At 39.2% G+C, this 27,959-nt stretch overlaps 2 protein-coding genes across 5 annotated transcripts in view; both read right to left on the bottom strand.

Annotated features, from left to right (window-relative positions):
* RAB8A (RAB8A, member RAS oncogene family) overlaps positions 1 to 8,639 on the bottom strand; it is a 29,242-nt gene extending 20,603 nt beyond the window's left edge. Inside the window, 5 exon segments of the mRNA XM_031947952.1 lie at positions 2,421 to 2,498; positions 3,768 to 3,828; positions 5,488 to 5,548; positions 8,101 to 8,373; positions 8,376 to 8,639. Of these exon segments, the coding sequence (XP_031803812.1) occupies positions 2,421 to 2,498; positions 3,768 to 3,828; positions 5,488 to 5,548; positions 8,101 to 8,373; positions 8,376 to 8,442 (540 nt within the window). The 5' untranslated portion in view covers positions 8,443 to 8,639.
* Positions 8,640 to 16,556: 7,917 nt separating this feature from the next.
* Positions 16,557 to 27,959, bottom strand: part of TPM4 (tropomyosin 4) — a 38,349-nt gene continuing 26,946 nt past the window's right edge. For 2 of the 4 annotated variants that reach the window (XM_003760993.4, XM_031947950.1), the window contains 3 exons: positions 25,322 to 25,384; positions 25,175 to 25,244; positions 16,557 to 18,199 (listed from right to left, as the gene is read on the bottom strand). In XM_003760993.4, coding sequence (XP_003761041.1) covers positions 18,117 to 18,199; positions 25,175 to 25,244; positions 25,322 to 25,384 — 216 coding nt within the window. In that variant the 3' untranslated portion in view covers positions 16,557 to 18,116. Of the gene's footprint in view, positions 18,200 to 23,680; positions 23,767 to 25,174; positions 25,245 to 25,321; positions 25,385 to 27,959 lie in introns of those variants that run through there. The other 2 variants (XM_031947949.1, XM_031947951.1) reach the window with 1 other exon arrangement.

The following is a 27,959-nucleotide window of genomic DNA, read 5'->3' as shown; positions in this document are numbered from 1 at the left end:
CACCCCACCCCCAACCAACCAGAATATTCTGGAAGAAATATTCCAATTCCAGATTAATGCTTCAAAAATATCAAAAAAGTTATACAATATGATGTTAGAAACATCTTTTTTTTTTTTTTAAATTCCCAAACCTGACAAGGAGAACAATGAAAAATGACAGTTCAAGCATACTTAATGAGCATGCATATAAAAATCCAAAGTAACATGTGAGTAAACATCATACAGATTTACTTCAAAATATTACTCACTCTGAATTAGAATATAATAGAAAGCCAAACTGGATTTCTCTCAATGGAAAAAATCCTTGAGGTCAATGATCTCAACTCCTTTATACTTATTTAGATCTTCCCAAGCTAGAGGCATTTAATCTTTGCTTTACAATGAATGTAATGGTAGTATAAGTTATCATATTGTTAAAAAAAAAAATTGGAAAAAATCCTACCTTACCTCAACAGATACTTGAGAAGGTAATTAAGAAATTCAATATCTAATTATGATTAGAACCTTTTTAAAAAATGGGTATGAGGGATATGTATTCTTTAGAGGATAATTAGCTTTCTGTTCTCTGGTCTATAAAATGAAGAACCTGAACTAGACAATTTTAAAATACTCTTTCATTTTGGGATCTTTAAATCAGCAACAAGTCAAGGATGTTCAATTAGCAGTTGTATTTAATATAGTGGGGATGGGTAAAGAGATGAATAATGGGCATAAATTGAGTTAAATTTAAGTTTTACTTTTTGAAAATGATATCACTGTACATATAGGAAAATTGGGAAAAACAAAACAAAAAATTAATAGAAGTCAAAAACGAGTTCAGCAAAATTATAAGGATAAATACACAAAACTGAATTGCAGTACTGTCTTCAGTGACAAAGTTAGAGAAATGCAATGGAAATAGATTCTACTTAGAAATAACAAAAACCATTAGGGATGAATAGAACCCAGGCTACAATTTTTTTTTTTTAAAAGAGAAATTATTTATAATATGAGGCTAAATAGATACATCATTTGATTTTCACACCAATCTTGTGAAATACATTAAATATCACCTCATATTTACAGATGAGGAAAACTAAAGTCTAGAAAAGTTAAACTGAGTTGGCCACAGTGACAGATAATGGCAGAGCTGGATTTCCTGCCTCAAAAGTTTTATATGTTCTTTCTACTTGCCCAACCTGCTTTTCTTAAAAAACAAACAGCCTAACTGAAAAACTAGAGGATGCTATGAATAAACAGCACAGTCATTATGTTCTGAGCTAATAAAGTCTTTGCATATGGAGGCTGATGACATACCGTGTGTCAGTTGTTTAAGGACCAGACTAGCTTTATCTGGAGAGACTCATCACTAGAAGCCTGATGAATTTCTTTTGGCCCACAACAAAGCAGGAAGCTGTGCTCTCCTAAGGTGTGGAGAAATTGTCCTTGGCCTGCAGGAAATACTACCACTAGGATGTGGTTCAAGAACACTAATGAGGACACACTAACTATTCCTTGGAAAATAACCTCTAAGTGCTAAGATGAGCTGGGTTGGGAAAGACAGCTCTTTTAGTCAGCTTTTCACAGAATTATATCAAAATCTACATCCTATAGCCACATTTATTCACTAGTCTAATTTTTAATCTGATTGAAACAGACATAGCATTATGGCTCATCTATCTTGAATAAATAGACTTTTGGAATTTCAATTATAAGTTAGCAGACATACTACCACTTCTCTAGCTGCAATGCACTTCAGCAAACTCTACATTTTGTGAGCTTGTAGGAACGAGAATACAGGGGAAAAGGCAGGAAGAAATTGCGTTTTTAAGGCCCTTATTAACAAAGAAGTGACAATACTTTCCTGTTGCTTTATGACTGACTGAAGTCCTCTTGCTGAGCTTTAGGCCTGAAACACCTCCCAATTAGTCATCAATGCTAGCTGATATGCTGTTCCAAGGTCACTTCTGTCCAAGGGGCTTATTGCTCTGGGATACCAAGAAAAAACTAGCAAATTCTAGCTCTAAATTTTTGACTATTAAAAAAGTTTTATTAAAAAGTTTGGACCTCAAAAAGAAAAAAAAGTATCTTGTGGCCTTGTTTTTCCCAGCCCCACCTATACCAGGTAACAATGGCAATTTATATTTTTATCATTCTTTAAAATTTCAAAAGCACAAATAGTAGTTCTCATTATATAAATAAAAAAGATTGAGCCTCAGAGAGGTATTGGTAGTGGAGCTAGGATTTTTGAACCCAGATCTTCTTACTTCAAGCTCCCAACTCCTTTCTACTACTTGCTACAAATTATTTCCTCTTGATCACAAAATAAAACTAAGGCTAGGATCCTAGCTTATATAAAAGTTAGATAAAATTAAATCATTCACTTACTCACAAACATTTAAAAATCCCCAAGTAATTTAAAAGTACCAGCAGTTAACTACCTCTTCAATGTTCCGAATCCAGTTCCGGATATTATCAAAAGATTTCTCATTGGTGATGTCATAGACCAGCATGATGCCCTATAAAAGATAAATAAATGCTTCTGTTAAAAAAAAACTAAGAAATCTCGAAAGTTGGACCCACATCCTAGTATCATTCTATGACCTCAACCTACCTACTGCTCACAACCTAGTGCTTAGAGCCTTTCTGTAGGTGGAGATGGAAATCAGTGAGAAAAGAGTAGTTTACATGGGAAACTTGCACATTAAACTCAGCTCAAGCTAAAGCAGAAAGGACCAGAAAAACTGGCTGTAATGAAGCAACAGGGGCTTGAAAACAAGCCAAATAGCTGGAATAAAAAGGATATGAGAGAGTTCAGCTTGGATTATCTGACACTGTACTTTTATTAAAGAACAAAAGGGGATCTCATCAGCTGAGAAAAATCACTGTTTTGAATTGTTTTATTATGAATAAATCAATAATAGATAGGAACAGTAGATTGTAGTGAAGAGAACAATGGAGTCAGGGGGACCAAGTTCTGGTCCCTATTCTGTTACTTGTTAACTGTATAACCACAGGCAAACCAGGATCAGAGTTCTAAGCTTCTTCCCAGTGTCAAAGCTATGAGCCTATCTATGATTTCAACTGAAATGAGATTTCTTCACCTATAAAATGGGAATAATTACTAGGTTCATTCTGCCTAACTTACTAATAGCTTGAATTTTAAATAAGTGTTCTGCAGTTTAGTAGTATTTTAATCCTCAGGGCCCACAAGATTTGCATAAATATTATCACTCTCACGTTACAGATAATGAAACAGGTTCATAGATAGGAAGTGACTTGCCCATGGTCACACAATGTCAGAGGCAGCAGCAGAATCCACTATACAATAACAGATATTTGGAACTGGATGAGAATTTGGGGCTGTCTAGTTAATCCCTTATTTTAGAGATGAAGTAACAAAGGCCCAGTGGAATCAAATGGCTTACCTGTAGAGAATGGCTAAGGTGGCAACTGAACTAAGGTCCCTCTGACCCCAAATATATCCCTTTTTGTCTTCTATCTTCTGATTCCACATCTGATGTTCTTTTCTAATTCTCAAAGTTTCTTTTAAGATTTAAAATGCTATATCCCTTTTCAGTTTCTTCAAGATTTTCTTTGTCAATCACCACATACTCTTGAGAACAGCTAGAGAAAAATACCCATATTTTCCCTGACTCTATATTATTCACACAGCCAATTCTTTAGAAATAGATGTTTTCCTTCTAAGTACGAAATACTCTGTATTTTTAAGGCCTGTATACTCAAAGAAAAAAGATGATTTCAATTAAAAAAAAAAAAATCCATACCATTGCACCTCTGTAGTATGCAGTTGTAATTGTTCGAAACCGTTCCTGACCAGCTGTATCCCTAAAATAAAAAAAAGTGAGTTTTTTAAAACATATAATTATATTCACTCACATTCATGTGGAATGTTTCAACAAATATTTATTAATGATCTATTGTATGCAGAGAACTATGTTAGCACTGGGGGTAAGAGAAATGTTAGCTAATGGTCTTTGCTTTCTAAAAGAAGAATATAACACATAGTTAACCATAATACAAAATAATACATAAAAAGGTGTTAGCTAATAAAGGCTCTCTGAGGTCCAAGAGCAAAGAGAGTATTATCTAGGAAAGGTAAGAAAAGATTTTCATGGAGAATGCATTTGAGCTGAGCCTTTGACAGATTGGATTTCAATAAGAAGGGTGGGGAAATGGTAAGTTTAAGATGTAATGAAATGTGTATGAAAAAGGCATAAAGTAGGAATGTGAGTGGAATATTAAGGGGCCACAAATTGTCCATTTGGGCTATGAAAGAGTGTGTTGAAGGAAGTTGTATGAGACAATACTGGAAAAAGTCTTGAATGTCAGGATAAAGAATCTGATCTTTATTTGGCTAAAGGGGAGCTACCAAAGGATTCTGAGTAGAGGAATGCTATGGCCAGGTCTACGCATAAGGATAACTAAGCAGACAAACATGTGAAGGACAGATTAGAGGAGAGATATATGAATATTTAATGAATAATGCAACCTGGGATTATTTATGTTAGAACTCAACCATGTGTCTCTAGCATAATGTAGGTATTTTTTAAAAAGTTATTAATTTGAGTTGTACCAACTTGGAAAGTCTAAAACTAAACAATCTCTTTGTAGCATCTGTTCAGATGTTAAAATCTGAATACAATTTTATCGTAACCGTCCATTCCTGGCAGCCAAACAAAACGTATACATCATAGATATGCCTAAGTATGCCAAGAATCCATCTACAATATTCTTAGATACAAGGTTTAGAGTCCTGGCCAATTTGGCACATTTTATTACATTATGGGAATTCACTCCCAAGGTCTTGAAAATGAAAACATGTATTTTAAGCAAGACATATCTGTTTTTAAACTTTGCTTTAGGATTTCAGGAAAACATGCAAAGTGATATTTGCATTAGTGATAGGTCTCTCCTTGGATTTTCAACAAGAGAATAAAGTGGAATATGCTAAAGCAGTCTACTACACATTCATATTATCCCAACACAATTTGAGCTAGTGTTACTTTTCTAAAGATACAGGCTATCCCCCAAATTAAACACAAGTAGACAGGAATGACAGTTCATACACACATGGAAGAAGGGTATATCTGGCTAGCTCATGATAATCTTGGAATGATATATGATCGCAAAAGTTCAACTTAAAGAAAACCCTAATGGAGTACTCATAAGTCCTAACAACACAAAGCTTATGCCTGAGAGCCAAAAGGAAAATAGCTCCTTTGAGCTGGGTGTGAAACACAAAACTCTTTTTGAAGAAAACCTGTTTGTTCAAATGACTAGCCAGAGTTGTGTAAACAATTAGACATGGTCAAGATATTTAGGGGAGGGGGAGGGGAAAGAAAAGCTTCATAAGGGGTGTTGCCCTGTATTACTGATACTGAATTCTTCAAATCAACATACTACAGAGATTAAAGGTACTAGTAAAATGCATAAAGAGAAGATAATTTAAAAAAATAAAAATACTAACAATATGAAGATTCTTACCATATCTGTAGTTTAATTCTTTTGCCATCTAGCTCTATGGTCCTAATTTTGAAGTCAATGCCTGAAAGAAAAAATATTACTAGTACATTTTCAGAAGTTCACAACTGCTTTCGTGATATGTTTTCATTATAGCCTCCAAGCCCACTTTTCACCTCATTGAAATCAACTGCACACCCTTACCCAGCTATACAAACTACACATTTACACAAAAGTTCCTATGGGGCTATCTGAAATTAGAGCCTGAATATTGGGAATAGATTCCTAAAGGGCAAAAGGCAGAAGTTTAAATGATAAAACTCTTAAGGGTAACCAAAGAAAATATATAAGGTAAAACAGTGGCAAATATCACAGCAAAGCAACAGAAAAGACTATCTTCTTAGATGGTCCTCATAGACTCTGCCTTCCTCTATATTCTAGAGTTTGACTGCTTCTTCACTTTCAATTCTTTCAATTCAAATCAACTCTTCAACTCAACAATTCAACTCTTCTTCATTTTTTGTGACAAGAATTTAAAGGGATATGTGATTAGAGGTGAAGAATTTGTACTACCCTTAAGGCAACATTTTGTTTCATACTTTTCTTTGGTTTTGTTAATACCATAAGCTTAATTAAGAAGTATAATTTATTGGCCTTAAGAATCAGGCCTAATTATAAGGTAAAGAGACAAGACAAGAGCTGTCTTTAAAGTCACTGAGACTTGGGTGTGAGTCCAATCTCAGTGGGCTCCTGGGCAAGTCATTTAACTTCTCAATGGCTCTGGAAACTAAGACTATGAAATGCAGAATGGCAATCTGTATTGGAAGAAGGAGTTTGTTCTTAGGGAGTTCCCCAAAACTAAAGTGATCACAGGTTTAGTCTTCATGCTTACCTCTTCCTCCAAATTACAAAGTACAAACTTTCCTGCCAATACAGAGATTAAGATAACTGAGAAACTAAACTTCATTGAGCTGGCGGGGTCTAGGTTGGGCTTTGCCACTTCTTTCTGGGTAATCTGAACCAAAGGTCATTCTCTAGGCTGGTTTTCCATTGGGGAAATGAAACGCTGGAACCAAAGGATCTCCAGACCCACTGCTCTTGAAAATGTTAGGATTCCTAAATGATAACCTTAGAGTGGATCTCAGTAGCACTGACAAGAAGCTAGAAAACTTTTATGCTGAAATCTAAAGGAACTCCCCCAAGATGACACAGGTAGTTAAACAGCAAAACCAACCATGTAGTAAAGTCCAGACCATCTGACTCAAAAAGTCAATCTTTCCAGTGCGCTACTATGCCTCTCCATTCAACAATTTTCTGAATGGAACCAGCTCTGACCAAGTTACTCTAAAAGCCAGAAAAGCACTGCCAGCAGCTCAATAAGTACCCATTAGTCAATACTTTTCCATATTTACATCTTAATTCAACAAGTCTCATTCAACATCAAAGCAGGAGTTTTCTAAACTGAAAGTCCCTCTAAGGAGTGACAACTGTACTTTCTGAATATGCCGATAGGGAAGTCTGGCTGAAGCTGATAAAGGTGCAGTGGGGTGCTTTTATCTGATAGTCATCTACTTTTGATGACACACAGGAAGGTACTATCATTTCATCTTAGTTTTGGGACTACTTTAACCTTATATTAATGAGAGGGTTGGAAACAGGAACTAAACAGTCACCAACTCTCGACAAAATGTCATAAACCATAAAGGACTATACAAATGTCAACTATTATTAGACACCTGAGAGAACATCTAGTCCAGTCCCCCATTTTACAGATTGGAAAACCGAGGCCTCGGGAACCCAGCTCCGGTGGTAGCTGGTGACCAACTTTCGGGCTTCCCGGCCAAAACAGACATTCAATAGAACTTAATAAACTTAATAGAAAGAGGGCTGTGATCGGGCCTCGAGTGCTTGCGTGTGGAGTTCGAGCTCAGAAAGAGCTCCAGCCGGAGAACGGCTGCCCGGCAGGGGACCTGGAGGGAAGGAATCACAGCCTTAGGTCACCACAGCCCCTCTCTTTGTGACCTTGGACAAGTGACTGTTCTCCCCGGGTCTCGGCTCCCAGAGCCATGAAGCAGGGTCGGGTGGCACTGACTAAGGAAGCTCGGGAGTCGGGGAAGCTGGGCTGAAGAGGACGGGGAGCCCCTTCTGTCCTCCCGGGCTGCCTGGCTCCCCTGTCAGCCTCGGAACCGGGGACAAAACTGATGCCCGGTAGGGCAGCTTCCCCCGCTACCTGGTCCCCTGATCCTATCCCAACCATCCCAGACCCGTCCTCCCTCAGCCGGGACCGCCTCCCCGCCCCAATCATGGAGGATGAGGGGCCCGCTGCTTAACCATCACTTGATTCCGTTGTCCCGTCCCAGCCCCTGCCAGTATCCCCAGTTCTCTCCCAGACCCCCGCCCCCACCCAGCCTCGGGCCCCTCTCCGTCAGCCCGGACGTCTTGTTCTCCGGTGGTTCCCTCCCGGTCAGCCCCGTTCCCTCCCACCCGCGACCCTCGTCGCCCCGTTCCCTCTTCTCCCCTCTTCTCCCCTCGAGGGGCTCCCCGTTCGTCCCCCGGGCCCTGCCGGCCGTCCCCGACCCCCTTCCCTCCCAGCCACCCGGGGCCCCGCCTCTCTGCCCCTCGCCCCGGCCCCGCTACCTATGGTGGAGATGAAGGTGGAGTTGAAGGCGTCCTCGGAGAATCGGAACAGGACACAGGTCTTCCCCACCCCCGAGTCCCCGATCAGCAGTAGCTTGAACAGGTAATCGTAGGTCTTCGCCATATTACACACTATACCTCCTCGACGGGAAGTGCCGGCGGCGCCTCGACACTGGCCGCCGCCCTTGTCAATCTGCGGCGCTCCCGCCCACGATTGGCCGAGATCCCACTGCGCGTCACGGCAGCCTCCGCCCACCCCTCGCCGGCCCCCAGACCCTTCGGCGGGCTCCGGGAAGAAGATGGGGAGACGAAGCAGGAAGCAACCCTGAGCGTGCCTCCCATTGGCTGGGGTCGCGTTCACTTCGACAGGACGGCCTTGGGATTGGCCAGAGGTAGGGACTCGAGGTTCAAATGAGAAGATGGGAAGGAGGCGGGGATAGGGGAGGGAGGGTACCGCTAATTCCCCGAGCAAAGCCCAGAGAACCCGCCCTTGCCCTCAGCTGGGCGGGGGAGACCCAGCCCGGCTCCCGCGCCCCGCGGCGAAGCTCCGCCCTTTTTATGGGGCGCGGGAGGAGAGTCACGTGAGAGGAAAGGGTGGGGCTTGGTTGAGGGGCGGGGGACTGAGGGGGGAGCTCTGGACTGTCCCCGGCAGCCGTTAATCGCTCTCCGCAGCCGTTAACCGAAGCTGCCGGCAGGAGGCGGTCGGCTGCGACTCGGCCTCCCCTGGGGCTAGAAAAGGGAGCGAGCGGGGCCTGGCGCTGGCTTGAGGCGTCCAGGAGCATCCCGAGACCGCGGTCCCCGAGCCGGCCGCCAGACCCTAGAGACCAGGGCTGCTCCTTGAGGCCCTAGTCCCTCCGAAGGTGCTATTCATCCGTCCGTTCAGTCACTGATACGTCCGTCCATCCTGTCCATCCGTCCGTTCATTCATTCATTCAGTCCATCCATTCATCTGTCTGTCCAGTCATCCATTCATCTGTCCATCCGTCTCTCCATCCGTCCATCCGTCCTTTCATCTGTCCATCCGTCCTTTCTTCTGTCCATCCGTCCTTTCTTCTGCCCATCCATCCTTTCATCTGTCCATCCGTCCTTTCTTCTGTCCATCCGTCCTTTCATCTGTCCATCCGTCCTTTCTTCTGTCCATCCGTCCTTTCATCTGTCCATCCGTCCTTTCATCTGTTCATCCATCCTTTCTTCTGCCCATCCATCCTTTCATCTGCCCATCCGTCCTTTCTTCTGTCCATCCGTCCTTTCATCTGTCCATCCGTCCTTTCTTCTGTCCATCCGTCCTTTCTTCTGCCCATCCGTCCTTTCTTCTGCCCATCCATCCTTTCATCTGCCCATCCGTCCTTTCTTCTGTCCATCCGTCCTTTCTTCTGTCCATCCGTCCTTTCATGTCCATCCATCCTTTCATCTGTCCATCCATCCTTTCATCTGTCCATCCATCCTTTCTTCCTCCATCCGTCCATCCTTTCTTCTGTCCATCTGTCCTTTCTTCTGTCCATCCATCCATCCATCCATCCATCCTTTCTTCTGTCCATCCATTCATCTATCCTTTCATCTCCATCCAACATACATCCACATGCATCCATTCATCTGTTCATCCGTCCATCCATTCTTCCAACCATCCCTTCATTTATCCATTGTTCTCTCTTTCTCTTCCCCCACCCTCGTTTTTGGTTTTCCTCGAATTCCTTCCACGACTTTGCACCAGTGTCTCTGTAATTTATTAACATGAAGGAGTTCTGTTAACTGCCTTGGACCACATATACAAATATACAATATCCTCGAGGCAGACCTGAGACTTGAACTCAGGTCTTCATCAACTCTGAGCCTGGTCCTATTAGTGCAAGGCTGCATGTATTGAGTTTATTTTCCCTCCAGTGAATTTGAGTCAGATACTTGGTCAGATTCTCCCTCCCTTTCTCCTCCTCTGTCTCCCTCTCTGTTTTCTCTCTCTCTCTGTCTGTCTTCTATGTCTCCCTCTTCCCTCCTTCCTCCTTCCCCCTTTTCCCTCTCTCCCTTCCTTCCTCCCTCCCTTCCTCCCTCTCTTCCTTCTTTCTTTCCTTCCTTCCTTGCTTCCTTCCTTCCTCCCTCCCTTCTTCCCTTTCTCCTTTCCTCTCTCCTTTCTTCCTTTCCTCCCTCTCTTCCTCCTTTCCTCCTTCCCTTCTTCCCTCCCTCTTTCCCTTCCTTTTTCCTTCCCTCCCTTCTTCTTTCCCTCCCTCCCCTCTTCCCTCCCTCCTTTCTTCTTTCCCTCCCTCCCTTCCTTTTTCCCTCCCTCCCTCCCTTTTTCCCTTTCTTCCTTCCTCCTTTCCTTCCTCCCTCCCTTCTTTCCTTTCCTTCTTTCCTTCCTTTCTCCCTTTCTTCTTCCCTCCTTCCTCCCTTCTTCTCTCCCTCCCTCCCTTTCTTTCTTCCTTCCCCTCTCCTTCCCTTTCTTTCTTCCTTCTTCCCTCCCTTCCATTTTTGGTTCTTCCTTGGTATCTACCAGTCTGGCCCTCAATTCTTTCTGACCTACTGACTAATAGTCACATCTTCATCCTCAGAGCTTCAACTTCTAGGGTGAATAAAAAAAAAAAGTCACTCTCCTCTTCAAACAGTTTCAGTGGATGACATATGTCATCCTACCCGATGACATGTGCAAGTTGTCCCTGCAGGCTCTCTGCAGTCTGGCTCCCTTCTGACTGGTCACCCTTTTTCAAATCAAAGAAGTATCAGACATAGGCACATAACTGAAATATGTAAAACATCCCATGATAAGTGCCTTAGAGAGGTGCAAAACAAATGACTGTAGGAGGAGATAGTTGCCTGTCCTCTTCCTCCCACTAGGGAAAACTTGTTGGAAGTAGAATTTTATTTGAAGGTGAAAGAATGAATTGTATTGTATCACTGTTCCCATTCCAATTTATTTTTAATGGAACCTTTGATTTCATTGATATCATGAACCTGGAGGAAGGAAACTTATTTAGAGAGGGACCTGCTCTGCCCTTAGGTCTTAGGAGGGGGTATAAAGAAATTAGGTGACTTGCCTATAGTGAAGCAGCCATTTTGAACTGGAAGCTAATTGAACAAAGATCATCCTGACTCAGGCTACCTTAGCCTCTCATACCTTCTATTACTTTTGTTTTTATTTTGTATCAGACTCGTGCCAACTATGGTTTCAGGGATAAAAGGAATTCATTCCTAAATGAGGGATCTTGCCCCAAGCATTTTGTCTTCTGTGTAAAGTGTTAAGGATTGCCTAAAGTATAGAGAATTTGAGTGACTTGTCTAGGTCACACAAATCAATATGTATCAGGAAGCACTTGAACCTGGCCTTCCTGGTTGAAAGTCCAGGACTAACTTATGCTGCTCCACCTTGCTTTTTATATCTTGTAAAGTCAATAAGCATTTAGTGAGGCACTGGACTAAACTCTAGGAATACAAAGAAAAGTCAAAACAGTCCCTTCCCTCAAGAAATTTACAATCTAATGGGGTAGACAACATGTCAATAACTATGTATAAATAAAATATATACAGGATAAATTGGAGATAATCTCAGAGGGAAGGCACTAGCAGTGACAAGAGACCCGGAAAAGATTTTTGCAGAAGATAGGATTTTGGATTTTAGTTGGAACTTTAAAGAAGTTGGGAAAGCCAGGAGGCAGAGTAGAGAAGGGTAAAGATTCCAGATCTGGGGGATAGCCAGTGAAAATGGACAGACTGATCTGTTGGGGTATGGAGCTTTTTGTTTGAGGAATAACCAAGGAAGCTGGCATTAGTAAGGAGATCGCTTCTTTGGGGGAGTAAAATGAAATAAGACTGGAAAGCTAGGAAGGGAGGAGATGTTGAGGACCATAAAACCCAAGCAGAAGATTTTATACTTTTAATGAAGGGTATCATTTTAATGTGATGGTATCAGACCTTCACTTTAATTAATTAATTAATTTTCCATAGCTTTTTATTTACAAGTTATATGTATGGGTAATTTTACAGCATTGACAATTGCCAAATCTCTTGTTCCAATTTTTCCCCTCCTTCCTCCCACCCCCTCCCCTAGATGGCAGGATGACCAGTAGATGTTAAATATATTAAAGTATAAATTAGATATACAATAAGTATATATGACCAAACCGTTATTTTGCTGTATAAAAAGAATCGGACTCTGAAATATTGTACAATTAGCCTGTGAAGGAAATTCAAAATGTAGGTAGGCAAAAATATAGGGATTGGGAATTCAATGTAATGGTTCTTAGTCATCTCCCAGAGTTCTTTTGCTGGGCATAGCTGGTTCAGTTCATTACTGCTCCATTGGACCTGATTTGGTTCATCTCATTGCTGAAGATGGCCAGATCCATCAGAATTGATCATCATATAGTATTGTTGTTGAAGTATATAAGGATCTCCTGGCCCTGCTCGTTTCACTCAGCATCAGTTCGTGCAAGTGCATCCATCCATCCATTCACTTTCTGGCCACTACAAAGAGGGCTGCCACAAACATTCTTGCACATACAGGTCCCTTTCCCTTCTTTAAAATCTCTTTGGGATATAAGCCCAGTAGAAACATTGCTGGATCAAAGGGTATGCACGGTTTGATAGCTTTTTGAGCATAGTTCCAAATTGCTCTCCAGAATGGTTGGATGTATTCACAATTCCACCAACAATGTATTAGTGTCCTTGTTTTCCCACATCCCCTCCAACATTCCACATTATTTTTCCCTGTCATTCTAGCCAGTCTGACAGGTGTATAGTGGTATCTCAGAGTTGTCTTAATTTGCATTTCTCTGATTAATAATGACTTGGAGCATCTTTTCATAGGGCTAGAAATAGTTTCAATTTCTTCGTCTGAGAATTCAGACCACTTTAGAAAGATCACTTTGGTAGATGAGTGGAGGGAGAGAAGGCTGGGATCGAGAGGGACTTGAGGTAGGGTCAATCAGAAGGCTATTGCAATACTTCTGTTGTGAGATGATAGGTACTTACAGCAGGGCCATGAAAAAGGGTTGTGACGCATCAAAGGAGAGGTGAAGGGAGACTCCACAGTACTATTAACAGATTAGATGAGGGGAGTAAGAATGACATCTATATGGCAAGCTTGGGTGACTGGGCGCCTGGGAAGATGATGATGCCCTTGACAGAAATTTAGAAGGAAATAATGTTTGGGGAGGAAATAATGCATTACTATTTTGGACATATCAAGTATAAGATATTTATGGGGCAACTAGTTCTAGATGTAGAATGAAAGTCAGGAAAGAAGTTAGGACTGAATAAATATGAGAATCTTCTGCACAGAGATGACAACTGAACCCATAGCAGCTGATCACCAAGCAAAAGAGAGTTAGTAGAACCTTTGGGGATAACTATGTTTAGTAGGCATGATGTGATCATTATCTTTGGAGAGAGCTGTTGCAGTCAAGTGATATGGGAAACCAGATTACAGAGTTAGAAGAGAAGAAAGGAAATGAAGGCATCAGTAATAGATAGCCTTCTCAAGGACATTAGCCACAAAAGGGAGCAGAGATGGGATGATAAGTAGGAAGGAGGGACAGATAAAGTACTTTAAAAGTTTTTTTTTCAGAATAGCTAAGATATAGGTATGTTTATAGGCAGCAGGGAAGCAGCCAATAGAGACTGAAAATTAGTGAGCATAAGGATAGAGGGTATCTGCTGGAGAAGGTAAAATGGAATGGAATCATTTGTGTACATAGAGGCATTTACCTTGGCAAGAAGGGTCACTTTTTCATATGAGACAAGAATAGAGTAGATAATGGCAGAAGGCATCTGAGGGATGTGAGATGAAGGGGGAGAAAAGCATAGTTTTTTTTTTTTTTTTTTCTCAGTTAAATATGTGGCAGCTAAGAGAGGGTGAGGAAAGATTCCCTGAGATGTTTGAGGAGGAATGAGGTTTGCAAAAACTACTGTAGTAACTGAACCCATACATGAGGTGTGTAGAAGGCAGGGATAACCAAAAAGCTATTGGGATACTTTGGCAATCATCTTGCCAAACTGAGGACCCAATTTTATATACTTATATATTCTCTTCAATATAATATAAGCTACTTGAGAATAGAAACTGTATCATTATTATTTTCTAGTGCTTGGTACATGGTGGCAGTGCAAATAAATTGGATTTAAGTGAGAGTGGGGCTGTGAGCAGTCACCAGATTTACTTTCTCTTCCAGTATCATCTTGAGAATAGGAACTATACCAGTGTTATTTTCTAGTGCTTGGCACATGGTAAGCACTAAAGGAATAATAATCGATCCATAGGAATTCAGTGAATCAAGGAGAAAGTGAGATCATTACAGACATAGAAGACAGTGAGAAAAGGGGCATGGAAGAAGGGTTGTTTTAGGAGACAAGGTTTAAGTGCTAGGAAGAAAGAGTACCAGAAAATAGGTGTGCAGATATTTATTTAACAGACAATGAATGCAGGCTTACTTTCTTCAAAGCACTATGGGAAATGGAGATGAAGGGAAAATGCAGATAAAGAAACTGCCCAGAATCCTGGAATCTTGAGTTTGGAAAGGAATCCAGGGTTTGCCTAGGCCAACATGTACTGGTTTCTTTTTCATGTACTACTTTGCTGGAAAGTGGTAATCGTTAGAACACTTTGAGCTCTAGAGAACTCACCTACTATGTTACCCAAGGTATCCCAATCTAGTTTTGCTTTGTGAAACTTTTAGGAAATTCACTGTATTACCCAAAGCATCCCAATCTACTTTTGCTTTAAGAAGTTCTGTTGGTTGGGAAGCTCAAGTCTCTCTTGAACTTGTTATCTGCCTACTGGACTTTAGATGTTGAAGATAACTTTTAACATGACTAAAATGGACTCATATACTTTCCTCTTCAACTTGCTTGCTTCTGTTAAATTTTGAACATGGAATCATTCTGGATTTTCTGTTCTTAACCTGATCCTGTAGTCTTCTCCAGGATAAATACCATCATTTTCTTCAACCAGTCCTCATAATGCATGATTTCAGGGTTTTTAAAAATCTATTTCTTTTCTGGAACTTACCAATGCCCTTCCTAAAATGTGACACAAGAATGGCACACAATACTCTAGATGTGTTCTGTCTAAAGTATGCAGTAAATGCTTAATAATTGTCGATTTCTATAATCACCTCCAGAGTCCCGGACAACTGCCTATCTCTTTTAAACATATTTATTGACATATTGTTTTTACATAGCCTGTAATTCCCCAATTTGTCCCTCCTTTTTTTTCTCCCTCCCAGAAAACATCCCCTAAAATAAAGAATAAAAGAGGAAAAAAAAAAAAAAACTAGTTAACAAAACAAATACATCAATCAAGCCTGAGATATGGAATGTTCCACACCCAGTCTCATATTCACAAAGAGAGTATTCTTTTTAGGTACTGGTATCTTTAGTTTTTATATCATCTATACTTAATGATTCTCTTCCTTCTCCTCTTTTCAAAAAGCCATCTCTTTTAACAATAAAAAAATCCCAACATCCTACATTCATCGTGTCCCCACCTTTGCAAAGAAGGGAGGTGAATTTTCATCTCTTTTTGGGGCTATTTGGCCATTAAGTCTCTTAATGCAGTCTAAAATTACATTGGTTTACTGCCATATCAGTGTTGACTCATGGTGAGCTTGCAGCCCATGAAAAAATATCCAGAGATCTTTCTCAGATAAATTGCTACTTGGTCATGCTTTCCCTATATTGTACTTGTTTGTAAAGTTGATTTTTTAAATCTTTAGTGGAATATTTTCCATGTAGTTCGATTAAATTTTATCTTCTTAATTTGGCCAATTTTATAATCTGTCAAGATCTTTTTGCCTTGACTGTTATCACATGTGTTAGGTATGCCTTTCACAGAGGAGAGGTATTTTTGTTGAATTGAAATGGAATGCATTCTCCAGACCAACTTAAATTCCAGTAAACTTTTAGTGGCTCTGCCTATTTTCATTTATAAACCAGTTACATGAAAGATCACAACTCTTTGTAAGAGCTGGAATTTGATATGTTCCATTGAAAGGGTTTTCTCCCTCCTCTGAATTCTTTTCTTACCCTTATTTTCATCTGTATTACATATTACCTTGTATTACTATTTGTATTTAGGTCTTTCTCCTCTACCAGAATATAAACTCTATTAGAGATCATGTTTTCTTTGTAGCTATCTTAGAACCCTACACTTGGAAGGCTTTTCAAAATTTTTTTGGGAAGAGATGAAGCAATATATATTGTAGCTGGCCATTTTGATGTTTTGGTAGTACAGAGTAAGGAGAAAATTCCAAATGATTAAGGCAGAGTGGTAATCTATTAATTTATAGGATCTACACATAAAAAAGCCTTCTTGTGTATTAGTTTTCAGTGGCCACTTACCTGAGATGGCTCTTACATGACAAAAAGTGGATCACAGATGTTTCCATTTATGAGTATACCATTGACAATTTAAGAATTTGGTATTTCTATATCTCCCCCCATTACATACATATTCACACACCACACCACATTCAAAAACTCAAAAGTTTATGTAAAAATTTATTTGACCAAAGCTAGAAAAAGGTGATACTATTACAATAATATGATACATTTGGTAAAGATCTAAATGAAAAGCATTGGTTTCATTCAGCTTCACATTTCCTAGTGTGTTTCTGGGTAGTGTGATGCTTAATAAATAGGAATCTGGACTGGGATTATATGCTAGAAGCAGGGTAATTTTTAATCACAACTGTAAACTTGAGTCTTCATATCTGTTCCACACTGCTGTGGAATAAGGAATGTTTTAGTACTGAGCTGTACACAAGGTAACCATTTACCAACAACAATAGGTACTGCCTATTTGATTCTCTGAATCCAGTTAAATCAGGTTTTTGGTCTTTATTAAGTTGGTCCCAAAATAGGGATTAAAATCCCTCTGGAATAGAAGAAAAAGAATCTTCCATTTGTCATACAATGTCAGTCTATGAGAAAATCAAAACAATTCAAATTTTGTTTTTCCTTTAGTGACAACGAGGCTCCTTTCGTCTTGTCTTTCTAGCCAGAAGATTCATGGACACAGAAAGTAGCATGGAAAAAGGCTGGAATCAATGATAGGAAGCAATACCATGCTAGACCATCAGGAAGACAGGCTGCCATATTAAATTCCACTACGTTGCTGGCTGATTTTGTTACAGATGTTCAGCCATACAGAATCAGGGAAGAGAACAAATATTGTTCCTTATTTGGAATAAAACGTTCAGTTGCTTTGCAGAAGTCAACTCCTAAATAAGAGAAGTTGGCAAAGTACTATATTGGTCCAAATATGGGCTGATCTCACCTAAAATTTTAAAATGAGATCTCTTTTAAAGCAAAAAAAAAAAAAAAAATCTAGGTATACACTGAAAGTAATAGAAATTATAAGCTACATTTGGGTTTTTATACAAGTCATCTATATTTGGACCAATATAAAAACAGAACCTCAAGTATTCATCCAGAAAAAAAATCTAGATGTTGTTGAAAAAGTATTTTCTCAGTGACTGTTCAGAGGATGTTTGCCCCAAAGTATGGAGTGGGAGGAACGGCCACAATAATTAGGCCATTCTTTGTGGTTTATGACTTCCTAAAGCAACCTTTTCACTGTGGATGGAAAGTCCCCGCCCATTTTATGAGATGTCCCTGCCCTTCTGTAAAATGGCTCAGGGTGACATAGAAAGCTTGTGTTCTTAAATCAATTGAAGCACGATCCAGTAGCTCAGTTGGGTTCCCTGTTATTGCCTAGAGTGTAACAGAATGCCCTCAATCTTGGAGATTTTGGCCTAAGTTAAATACCCTGCCAGCCTAAGGAAAAAAAAAATGCAATTTAAGGATAAAAAAAAAAAAGCTAACTAAAAGCTTTAGTGTGCCATTTGAAAAAAGGAACTAGATTTAACTGTGCCCAAAGCCTCTCTGATAACAAATATTAGAGGGGTAATCATAATTTGATTGACATTTCCAGTAAAGAAAAGATGCAATAAGAGAGAAAACTTCTTACAAAGGAAGGGGACAACAACACGGAGATCTTGAGTTTCTGGCAAACAAAATTCTTCTTTTTTGATTCATATACAGTTAAGTTCATTTAATGTCTGATCCAGTGTCTGATGTAAGCCCACGTTCTCTTCTTTGGCCTGGGCAAGTTTTTCTAATCAGGATTAAGAGTAGGGGGGAAAAAAGGTTAAAACACATTAAAAAAAAAAAATAAACCCACCCAAGCTTACCAAAAGACCTACATGGGAAATCATAGTTGCTGTTAATTAACTTAACAAAACTTATGCTAACTACATCTCTTTCATTGCCAGATTGCACTTTTGTTAGATAACTTATTACTTGTGTGATTTCAAACTTGTGCCTGATCCTCCCAGGCACAATGTTAAATACATTTTTTGCAGGCAATATTTGTTACTTCTTCCAACTGAGAAGCACAATCCTGTAATTTTTTTTTTTTCTTTTGAGTACTGAAAATGGTCCTAGAGATGACAATTGCAAATTTTCTCCACTGAACAGATATACAAATCACACTTTTATGTATGAGTTCTACTGTTCAATACTAAAAAGATGCATGATTTCATTGTTTTAAAAATCTCCTCCCACACAATAGCCCCTTCACATCTAAATAGACAGTCTTTGCAAGTTATGGTCAAAAAACCCCAAAATCCAACAAAACCCTCCCAACACTTGATAGTTAGCCATCTGGTAATAAATGAGCCTTTCCATGCTTACTGAGGCTGGTCATCTGGTGACAGGCTCAGAATCTCTCATCCATCTCATTCTGAAAGCCTTTCCAGCTTGGGTAAGACCAGATCCATTAATATAGGCTCCAGTGGACAGAGTCTCCTCTACACCACAGAAGGGTCAGCTACTGAACAAACTAAATATAATCTACTGGGCAAACTAAATACAATCAACCTCCTCTCTCTCCTACTTCTCCCCCAAATAAAGCAATGCGATGACTTCACTTTTAATTATACCTTAGTCATTTTACTAAAGTCCTAATTTGGTGACACAAATGAAAAAGAAAAGTCCAAGGATTTCCATTTAGTGCTGTGTTAGAATAAGCAGGAAGAGATAAAACAATGGTTTGGAAAAGAGGACAGAAAGAACATGGGCAAAAGAAATTCTAGTGCTGAAAGAATGGAGGCACATTGCAGAAAAAAAAAAGATCTGACTTAAAAGTTGGGAGAAGAGAATTTTTTTTATTACAACTATTTAGACTTTCCAAAGTCTTTTGACAATGCTCTCAACTAAAGGTTACTTAAAAAGTTGAGTCATCAGGGATTTGGAGAACTTTGCAAAGACTATGTAGACTACTGGAATAGACAACTGGATTTGAAGTCAAGGGAATGGCTCTGGATTTTGGTTCTGCTTCTTATAATTTGTACTTGCTGGGCATGTCACTTTCCTTTTTGGGTCTCAATTTTTCATGTAAAATGAGGGAACAGAACTAGATAATCTCAAAGGTCCTTTCTAACTTGATAGTTACGACGCTACTATGTTGGGTGATTCCATGGTTTGACCATGGTATGATAGTTGACTTCGGCCACTATCTCTGCATGTGTCCTTTCCTCAATGGGCTCCTCCAGGAAAGCTTTTTTGATCTTCCATTTCTTAGTGACTTCTTTTTTTCTCTTTAAGTCTCATGTCAATTCTCTAACTCCTGCCTATGTACTTAATTATCAATTCTTGCACACTATGGATACTTAATAAAAGTTTGCCCAAATGAATTGTGCCTTGTATTAGTTATTTTTATAGTTCTCATAAATGACTATAAGGTTCTTGAGGGCAGATACTGGGCTTTTCCCCCCATCTTTGTATTCCCAATGCCAAGCATAGAATCTTCCACATAGTAAATGTTGGTTGAATTAAATTGAATGTCCTATCTTTTTAGATGATTAACTTTTACAAATTGTGAGAATGACTGATACTAACACATCTTTAATTAGATTAGAAAGTATTTTTGTTAGAACTAGTTCTGAAATTTGAAACAGGGTTCAGTTGTTGCAGACTCCCTAAAATATAGTTGTTTTTTTTTTTTTTTTAAGGAAGTACTTCCAGATGTTGAATTCTGCAAAGTGATTGGCCAGGTGTGGCTGCACAATTATTTAAAGAGTAGCATTTACAGATGTCCAAAAAGATGGAGGACAAATATGTGAGAAGGGCTGGGCTGGTTCTACTTGAATTCATATGAGAAAAAACAGCAACCAAACCCATCCTGTTCGTTAACTTATCCAAATATACATATATATGATGGGAATGGGTAGAATGTGTGTTAAGGGTTAGAATGAAAGAAAATGGTTACCAGGAAAAAGCAACTGGAGCTAAGATGGTGTTTGGGAGAAGAGAAAGAAACATAATAGAATCTGGGTGAAATTCACTTTCTATAGCACTTTAAGGTTGACAAAGCACTTTCCTAAACCCCACCCTGTGAGACAAATATATTTACTCCATTTTACAGAAGAAACTGATATTCAGACAGGGAAAAATGGCTTTTGCTACACAAGCTGGATAGGACCTTAAAGTCTAACCTGACAAATGAGGACATTAGCCTAAGGTCACAAAATCAGGACTCAGACTCAGTCCTTCTGTCTCCAAGTCAGTCTTGGCAGACTGTCAAAAGAATAAGGGGAGGCTTCTCAGTCTTGTGATATGGAAGAAGCTTGCAGCCAAAAGCCTGGATTTGAATTCCAGCCCTGCTATGTGACTAGTTTTGTGCTAAGTAATATCTCTAAGCCTCAAGTTTCCGCTTGTGCATGTTGAGGCTAATTCTCTCTGTGGTCCCTACCTTTTGAAGATACTATGAGTAAAGGACCTTGTAAACTACAAATCAGCACAGAAATGAGAGCCATCCTAGTTTATCTAAGTGGTTCTTTGAATTTATAGGGCTTAGAAACACAGAGGACAATCTAATTCCTTAAGAGTCAATGGAAAGAGAAAGCCACATTACTCCCCCTCCCCAAAGAACATTGTCATCCCCCAGAAAGAATCATCCCTTAATTTCCAGCATACATTTTATTGGTTCCCTTCCCAATTTTTTTTCTCTAGGGGCCAGAAAATGAATAGGTAAATCTCACTGGAGTCTTAATTTAGGAAGTTCTGCCAACCTAACCAAGACTAAAAGCAGGATTTATACTTCATTATCAATTAAGATTTGTGCAGTGCCTTTTACTAAAAGTGTGCATGAATAAAAGATGAAGAAAAACAAATGAAATGAAACTAAAATGTAGAACTTAGAATACAAGCTCTCTATCCAAGAACAATCTACCTCCAGGGTCAGAATTGTGCAAGTTAGAACTGGAAGCAGCCTTAGATAGTCTAGCCCAAATCTTTCATATAACTAATGTGAGAACTGAGATGGTCAGAGGAAGTGACATGCTTAGTTACACAGGTGAATAAAAAAGATAGCTGAGATTCAAAAGGCCCTTGGACTCCAAGTCGTACAGTACTCACAAAAGCAACTTTATCCCTGGGGGCATAAAACATCAAACATACCCTAAATTAATGTCGGGGCAAGAGAAGGGTCTCTAAAATTCTGCTATGTCACTGCTGGGGGTTGGGAAAGGAAAGGGTGGGGATGAGACTGGGAGGAGTATACCAGGGACAGTAGCAGAGGAAGTATAGGCCACCTGCTAATTTCCTATTTTAACCAATTTGTTTTGCTAACTAGCACTTAGTTCAGGTGTTTTTTTTTTTTTTTTTAAATCATCCAGGACTCCAAATACTATCCTCTAGATTTTAAGAACAAAAACCCATTGCCCTATCTTAGTTACAATTCTGCATAGCACCACCAGCTTAAAGTTAAAATGGTCCTGCTTTTGTGGTGTCTCCTTTCTTCCCAATTAATATATCTGAAGCCTCTAGAACCCATCTTCTTAAACTGTGGGTCTGGACCCCATATGGAGGCTGTCAAATTATGATTTATCATCAGTAAATGATTGGTTCTCACATATTTATTTTATATATACAACTAGGGTCACATAAAAATTTATTGGGCAAAAAGGGGTTATAAGTAGAAAAAAATTTAAGAAAGCCTACTGTAGGATTTGGAAAAATTACAGCAAATTCTTATACATTTAAAAAGAAAGAAGAGGTAAATAGAGAATAGTGGATACATGTTTAATATATATTGAGTTACTTGTCTAGGGGAAGGAGGTGGGGGAACGGAGGGAGAAAAATTTGGAACACAAGGTTTTCAAGGGTGAATGTTGAAAACTACCTTTGCATATATTTTGAAAATAAAAAGCAATTATTAAAAAAAAGAGAGAGAATAGTGGATATGGAAGACTGGCCTTGAAGCCAGGAAGCCTTGGGCTTAAGCTTCAACTCTGACATATCCAGGTTTTGGAGGGGGGGTCAAAAACTCTTAGTGCTTTAGGCAATTCAGTTGTAGAGATGGTACTCACTTGCACTAGCTGAGGGAATGCCTTCAGCTGGGAGTTTCCCATACCATTGAAATCACAGATCCAGTCCCTAATACTATCCTTAAAAAGAAGCTTCGTATAAACTTGTTTATCCTTAACCAAGTCCTTTCATCACTATAGCTGTTTCCTCATCTATATACCACAGGGATGATGCTACCTGACATTATACCAACATCACAGGGATGCTGTGAGGAAAACACCATTGCTACTATTAAAAACATTATAGAAATAAAAGTTACTCTTATAATTGTCATCTAACTATATCACCATAATGGCTGAACCCTAGCAAAATTCTGTGTTTAGGGACTTGTGCAAATATGGCTTTAATTAGTATATTATTCCAAAATCAGGAAAGTGCTTTGTAAACTTGAAAGTTTAAATCTAAATGGAAATTGTTGGTTTTATTAAATCAACTTTCAGAGAAATGAATCTGAAAAGAGCCCTTTGGTGCCCAAAAGTGGGACAGAGGAAACATAAGAAATAAGGAAGCAGCAGCAATTGAGAGCTGTGCGTGAGTAGGATCCTTCCAGAGTTCCTTCAGTAACCCATGGGAAGGAAAGGGAGAAGATACCTGGTAAGACTTTTTTAGTCAGGGTAATTAAATGGGCCAACACATCAAAGGGTTGAGCCAGGAGACTGATGAGAGACTTAAATGCCTGTTCTGACTATAGTCCTCTTCTCCGTTTGAAACTTTGCCTCCATGACATCTCACAAGATCAACACCTGCTATGTTCCTTGTGGATTGGGAATGAAATAAATTGGAGGCAAGAGGGAAGAGAAGAGAGGTGAGACAATGCAACTACCTCTCAGTCTTCTTGTATCATCATTCTCCTCTCACATGAAGAGATCCATTCTACAGGTCTGAGTTAAGACCTCCAGCAGCCACTGGACAGTGGCTCCCGTATCACAACAGCCCTTCTCTAAGATGTCAAATTTCCATGCGTGTAAGCATGGAAAGAGGGTCCCTGGGGATGGTGCAAAAAGTAGCAAGTGGGAAAATGGGAAAGAAAGAAGAAAGCTTACAGATTCAGACTGCTTGTCTTTATTTTAATAGGCCTTTATAGACATGGTTACTGGAGGATGATGTAAGTGAGCAAAGTAAAGATGGTAAAGGCTAGAAACCCCCTAAGAACCCTGATCACAGTGAAGGGGCCAAATCCAGGCTAAGTAGGACAGGAGGCAGGATGGTAGAGACAGAGAGGAAATGCCTTTTAGAGAGAGGTCATGTCGTTGAGTGCGTGGTCCAGCTCCTCACTGATCGCTTTGTATTTCAGTTTCTGAGCATACAGCTCATCTGCCGAACACAGGGACCGGTGGAGAACGAACAGGGGGAAGGAATGCAAGGGAGAGAATGCAGGGGTTGGAAGAAAGCGATAACAGATGAGCAATGGGAGAAAAAAAAAAGTGAGGAAAACGTATAAATGAGAGAAAGTGAAAGAAAAACCAAAGTTCATGAAATAATGTCTAACTTGCTTAAAGTTGAATGGAGGATTTGGTCACTGGAACATTATTTAGTGTTCCACATGATTCAAACACTTAGATCTCTCAGGGAGACAAACTTCACCTTCCCAAATTTCTAATGGCACCATTTCATCCAATTATTAAATATTACATGTATACTATATTTTATATAATATTGAATATAGAATATACTTTAAGACATAATAATTATATAATTATTATATATTATATGCATATTGTATAATAACATATCAATATAGGTCATCTTCCTTGTCAAATAGTATATATATTAGCTATCATTTCTTTAGAGTCTAAGTTCTCTGAACCTGCTCTGAATAAAGCAGCCCATGGTAAAGGTGAATGGGGACAAGTAAATGCTAAAGCTGGACCTGGAAGATCACCTAGTCCAGCATCTTTCTTTAAAATGGGAAAAGTTAGATCCTAAGTCACTTAGATACTGGCAAAGCTATTCTAACTCTCTTATTCATATTTAAGTAAGGTCTTAATTCTCTACCCCAATTTTTTCACTTGTAAAATGGAATGGTTTTAACAAGTACTATGAGCTTTAAAAAGATATATAAATATATTCATATATGTATACACACACACATACAAATATAACTACGTACATTCATATCATAAATACAAAGCACCCTTGAATAAAGTATTTGCATGCTTAGTACAGTGCTGGCACATATTATATAAACACTAGTTAAGTTATTATTGAAAAATTTAAATTAAAATTTCCAAGAAATCTGTTTTCAATTATGCAATCTCTTTTAGACCTTAGAGATCTTCTAAGCCAGGGGTTTTTAACCTGGAATTCATGAATTTATCAAAAAAAAAAATTTTTTTTTTGATAATTGTGTTTCAATGTAATTATTTTTCTTTGTAATGTCATATATTCTTATTTTATTAATTTAAAAATGTTATAATGAAAAAGTGTTCATGTTTCATCAGACTGACTGCCAAAGGGGTCTATGACAGAAAGTTAAGAATCCTTGCTCTAGTTCATCTCTTATTTGATAGATGGGGAAACGGAAGGTCACAGAAAGGCAGTGAAATTCACCCAAGGTCATCTAGGCAGAACCAGAACATAACCTAGCAGAGAAGCCTTAATTTGGTAGCTACTTAATGGCAGCCTATTAAGATCTTTATGAGGAAAATGCAATTTCTCTGAGGACCTCCTGCTAATCTTCTAGTGAGAGGGATGGGAACATATTTACACGAACATGTCATACCTTCCAGGTCATCAATGGTCTTTTCCAGTTTTGCAACAGTTCTTTCTGCAAACTCAGCTCGGGTCTCAGCCTAGGGAAAAGAAAAATCCATTGCAACTAAAGCCAGCACAGGGAGAAAAAATAAGTCACTGTTATGAGCAAACTGACCTCTTTAAGTTTGTCAGACAGAAGCTTGATTTCTTCTTCATATTTATCCTCTTTTTCAGAATACTGTAAAAAAAAAAAAAAAGAACACCTCAATATGATTTCAAAATGGTGAGAGAAAGAGATAGTTTCCTTATTCCATGCAGAGACTAGCCTCTGAACCAAACTTGTAGAGACTTAGTGCTAGAGGTGGCTCTAACCTGCTAGAATTGTTAAATTTTCAGTGTGAGAGTTTATACTTCAGAAATCAGTAATCACTACAATTTAGATCTTGATTTTTGTTTTGTTGATTTTTTTAGGCTTAAAGTGTTAACAATGCAGATACAAGTTAAAAATGTAAGCATACATTTTTATCCCCTTAAAGAGCCCAGTTGTTAAATATTGACTACTACTCTTGCATTATTCTTTAAGCACTGCTTGAGTTCAGCAAGAGGACAATAGAAAAGTTCAGAAATAAAGTCATCCCCGAACTAGAGGCCTGGGAACTGCAGGCTAACAATAATAATAGTAACTGGCATTTATAGAGTGCTTTAAGGTTTGCAAGGTACTTTATATTCATCATCTTGAGTCACAAAATACCCCTGCAGACTTGAGGAGCCATCTAGTCTAATCAATGAGTCCCTTCTATATCTTATTTGAAAAAGTACCATGCAAGGCTCCCTGTAAGACAAGCCTACCATCTTTTAAGACGGCCTATTCCACATCTGGATAGCACCCATGGTCAGGAAAGTGTTCCTCCTACAAAGGAGGAACCACAAAGTTCTCCTCCTAGATCTGCCTCCTTGAAATTTTCACCCCTGGTTCCTTTTGCCATTGTGGATGGAGCAGAATAAATCTAATCCCTCTTCCACGTGAAAGCCTGAGGACCTGAAGAACCCAAGTCTTCTCCAGGCTAAACACCCCCAGTTTCTTCAACTAAGCCTCATGTGGTATGAACCTAGGTTGCTTCCCCATTCTGGTGACCCTCCTTTGGACTCTGTCCAACTTAGCAATGGCATTCCTAAAATGAGACTCCCAGATAGGAACCCAATGCACCCAATGACCGTACTTATGGCACTTTCAACTCTTTTGTTCTACAGCTGATACCTCTTTTAATGCAGCCCCCATTGTTCACTTTCTTGGCCATCATATTGACTGTTGACTAAAGAATTTGGAGTTTACTAAATCCCCCAGATTTTTCGTTTGTTTTTTTTTTTTTTTTTCAGATGAACTGCTATCTAGTTATATCTCCTCTAAACTGTTCTTGGGAGCTTGACTTATTGGTTCCTAGTAAATACATTTAAATTTTATTACATTTGGCCTGGTATTAAGATCTTTTACAATGTTCCTTCTGTCATCCAGTGTGCTAGTTATCTCCCAGTTTCATGTCATCTATAAATTTAATAAGCATGCCATATATGTATATATGCCTTTTAACCTAACCCTGTCCTTCTGATTTTACCACTTCTCTCCATGGCACCACTATTCACCTCTGGCTCCCATGTTTGTGACCTTGGGATTATCTCTGACTCTAATCTCTCTCCTTCATTTCTTTTACCCAATCAGTCACCAAGTTCTGCCGATCCACCTTTGTAATAGCTCTCAAATATGCCTCCTCCTCTCAGTCCCCAAAGTTACTACCCTGGCACAGGTTCTCATTCTCATTTGCTCGAATCACTGCATGAGCCTTTTGTCAATTCTTTCTGTCTCTACTCTCGCTTGTTGAGCAGTCATGGCCCCATTTGCAGTTTTCTTATTAGAGATACTGGCATAGTTTGTTATTTCCTTCTCCAGCTCATTTTACGGATGAGGAAACTGAGACAAACAAGGTTGTGTGACTTCACCAGGATCACACAGATATTAAGTGTCTGAGATTGCATCTGAGCTCTATCTATCTGCTGCTCTATCCACCCCGATACTCTTCTCTCCCAACCCCCAGTCCCATCCAATCCATCCTTTACTTGCCTCCAGACTAATTTTTATGTATGAATCTGATAACCTCACTCTACTGCTCATAAATTTCCAGTGGCTCCTTGTTGTCTATTGAATACAGTTCAAACTTTGCGTTCGAAGCTCTCCATAATCTCAGGCTTTAAGATTCCTTGAAATCTACTCGCTTTTAATTACACTACATTTCAGGCAAACTGGACGATAATCCACCTGAACATTCTTTACATTTGCCTGGTTTTGTGCCTTTGCTCACATTATTCTTTAGGTCTGGAAGGACTTTCTTCCTCTTTGCCTGCCGGAATTCTGATCCATATTTTAATGCTACCACCTACCTGAAGCCTCACTGATCTATGTCCCTATTCCACATTTTCTAAGACCTTGTCTCTTGCACTTCATGGAACACAATTTGTGTCTACTGTAGTCATCATGTGTTTATTCTCTCTATTTTTTATCCTCTTCCTACGCTATAACTTCATGAGGCCAGGAACCTACTTTCATCCAAACTTTGTGCTTTGCACAATGCTCTATATATTTAATCAATATTTAATTAAACCAGACAGAAAAAAAATATTTTTGGAAGGAAGAATTTCTTTGTAAAAGAAAAAGAACATTAAAAGAAGCTCCCTCCAACTTGCCCCTATTAAACTACCTGAGATTTGATTGACAAGGCTTCATTTGAGAGATAAGATATTGGTACAGTCCTGGCTTTATA

Source organism: Sarcophilus harrisii, chromosome 1 (assembly GCF_902635505.1).
Source record: "Sarcophilus harrisii chromosome 1, mSarHar1.11, whole genome shotgun sequence".
Taxonomy (NCBI): domain Eukaryota; kingdom Metazoa; phylum Chordata; class Mammalia; order Dasyuromorphia; family Dasyuridae; genus Sarcophilus; species Sarcophilus harrisii.
This window is presented reverse-complemented; position numbering and strand designations above follow the sequence as displayed.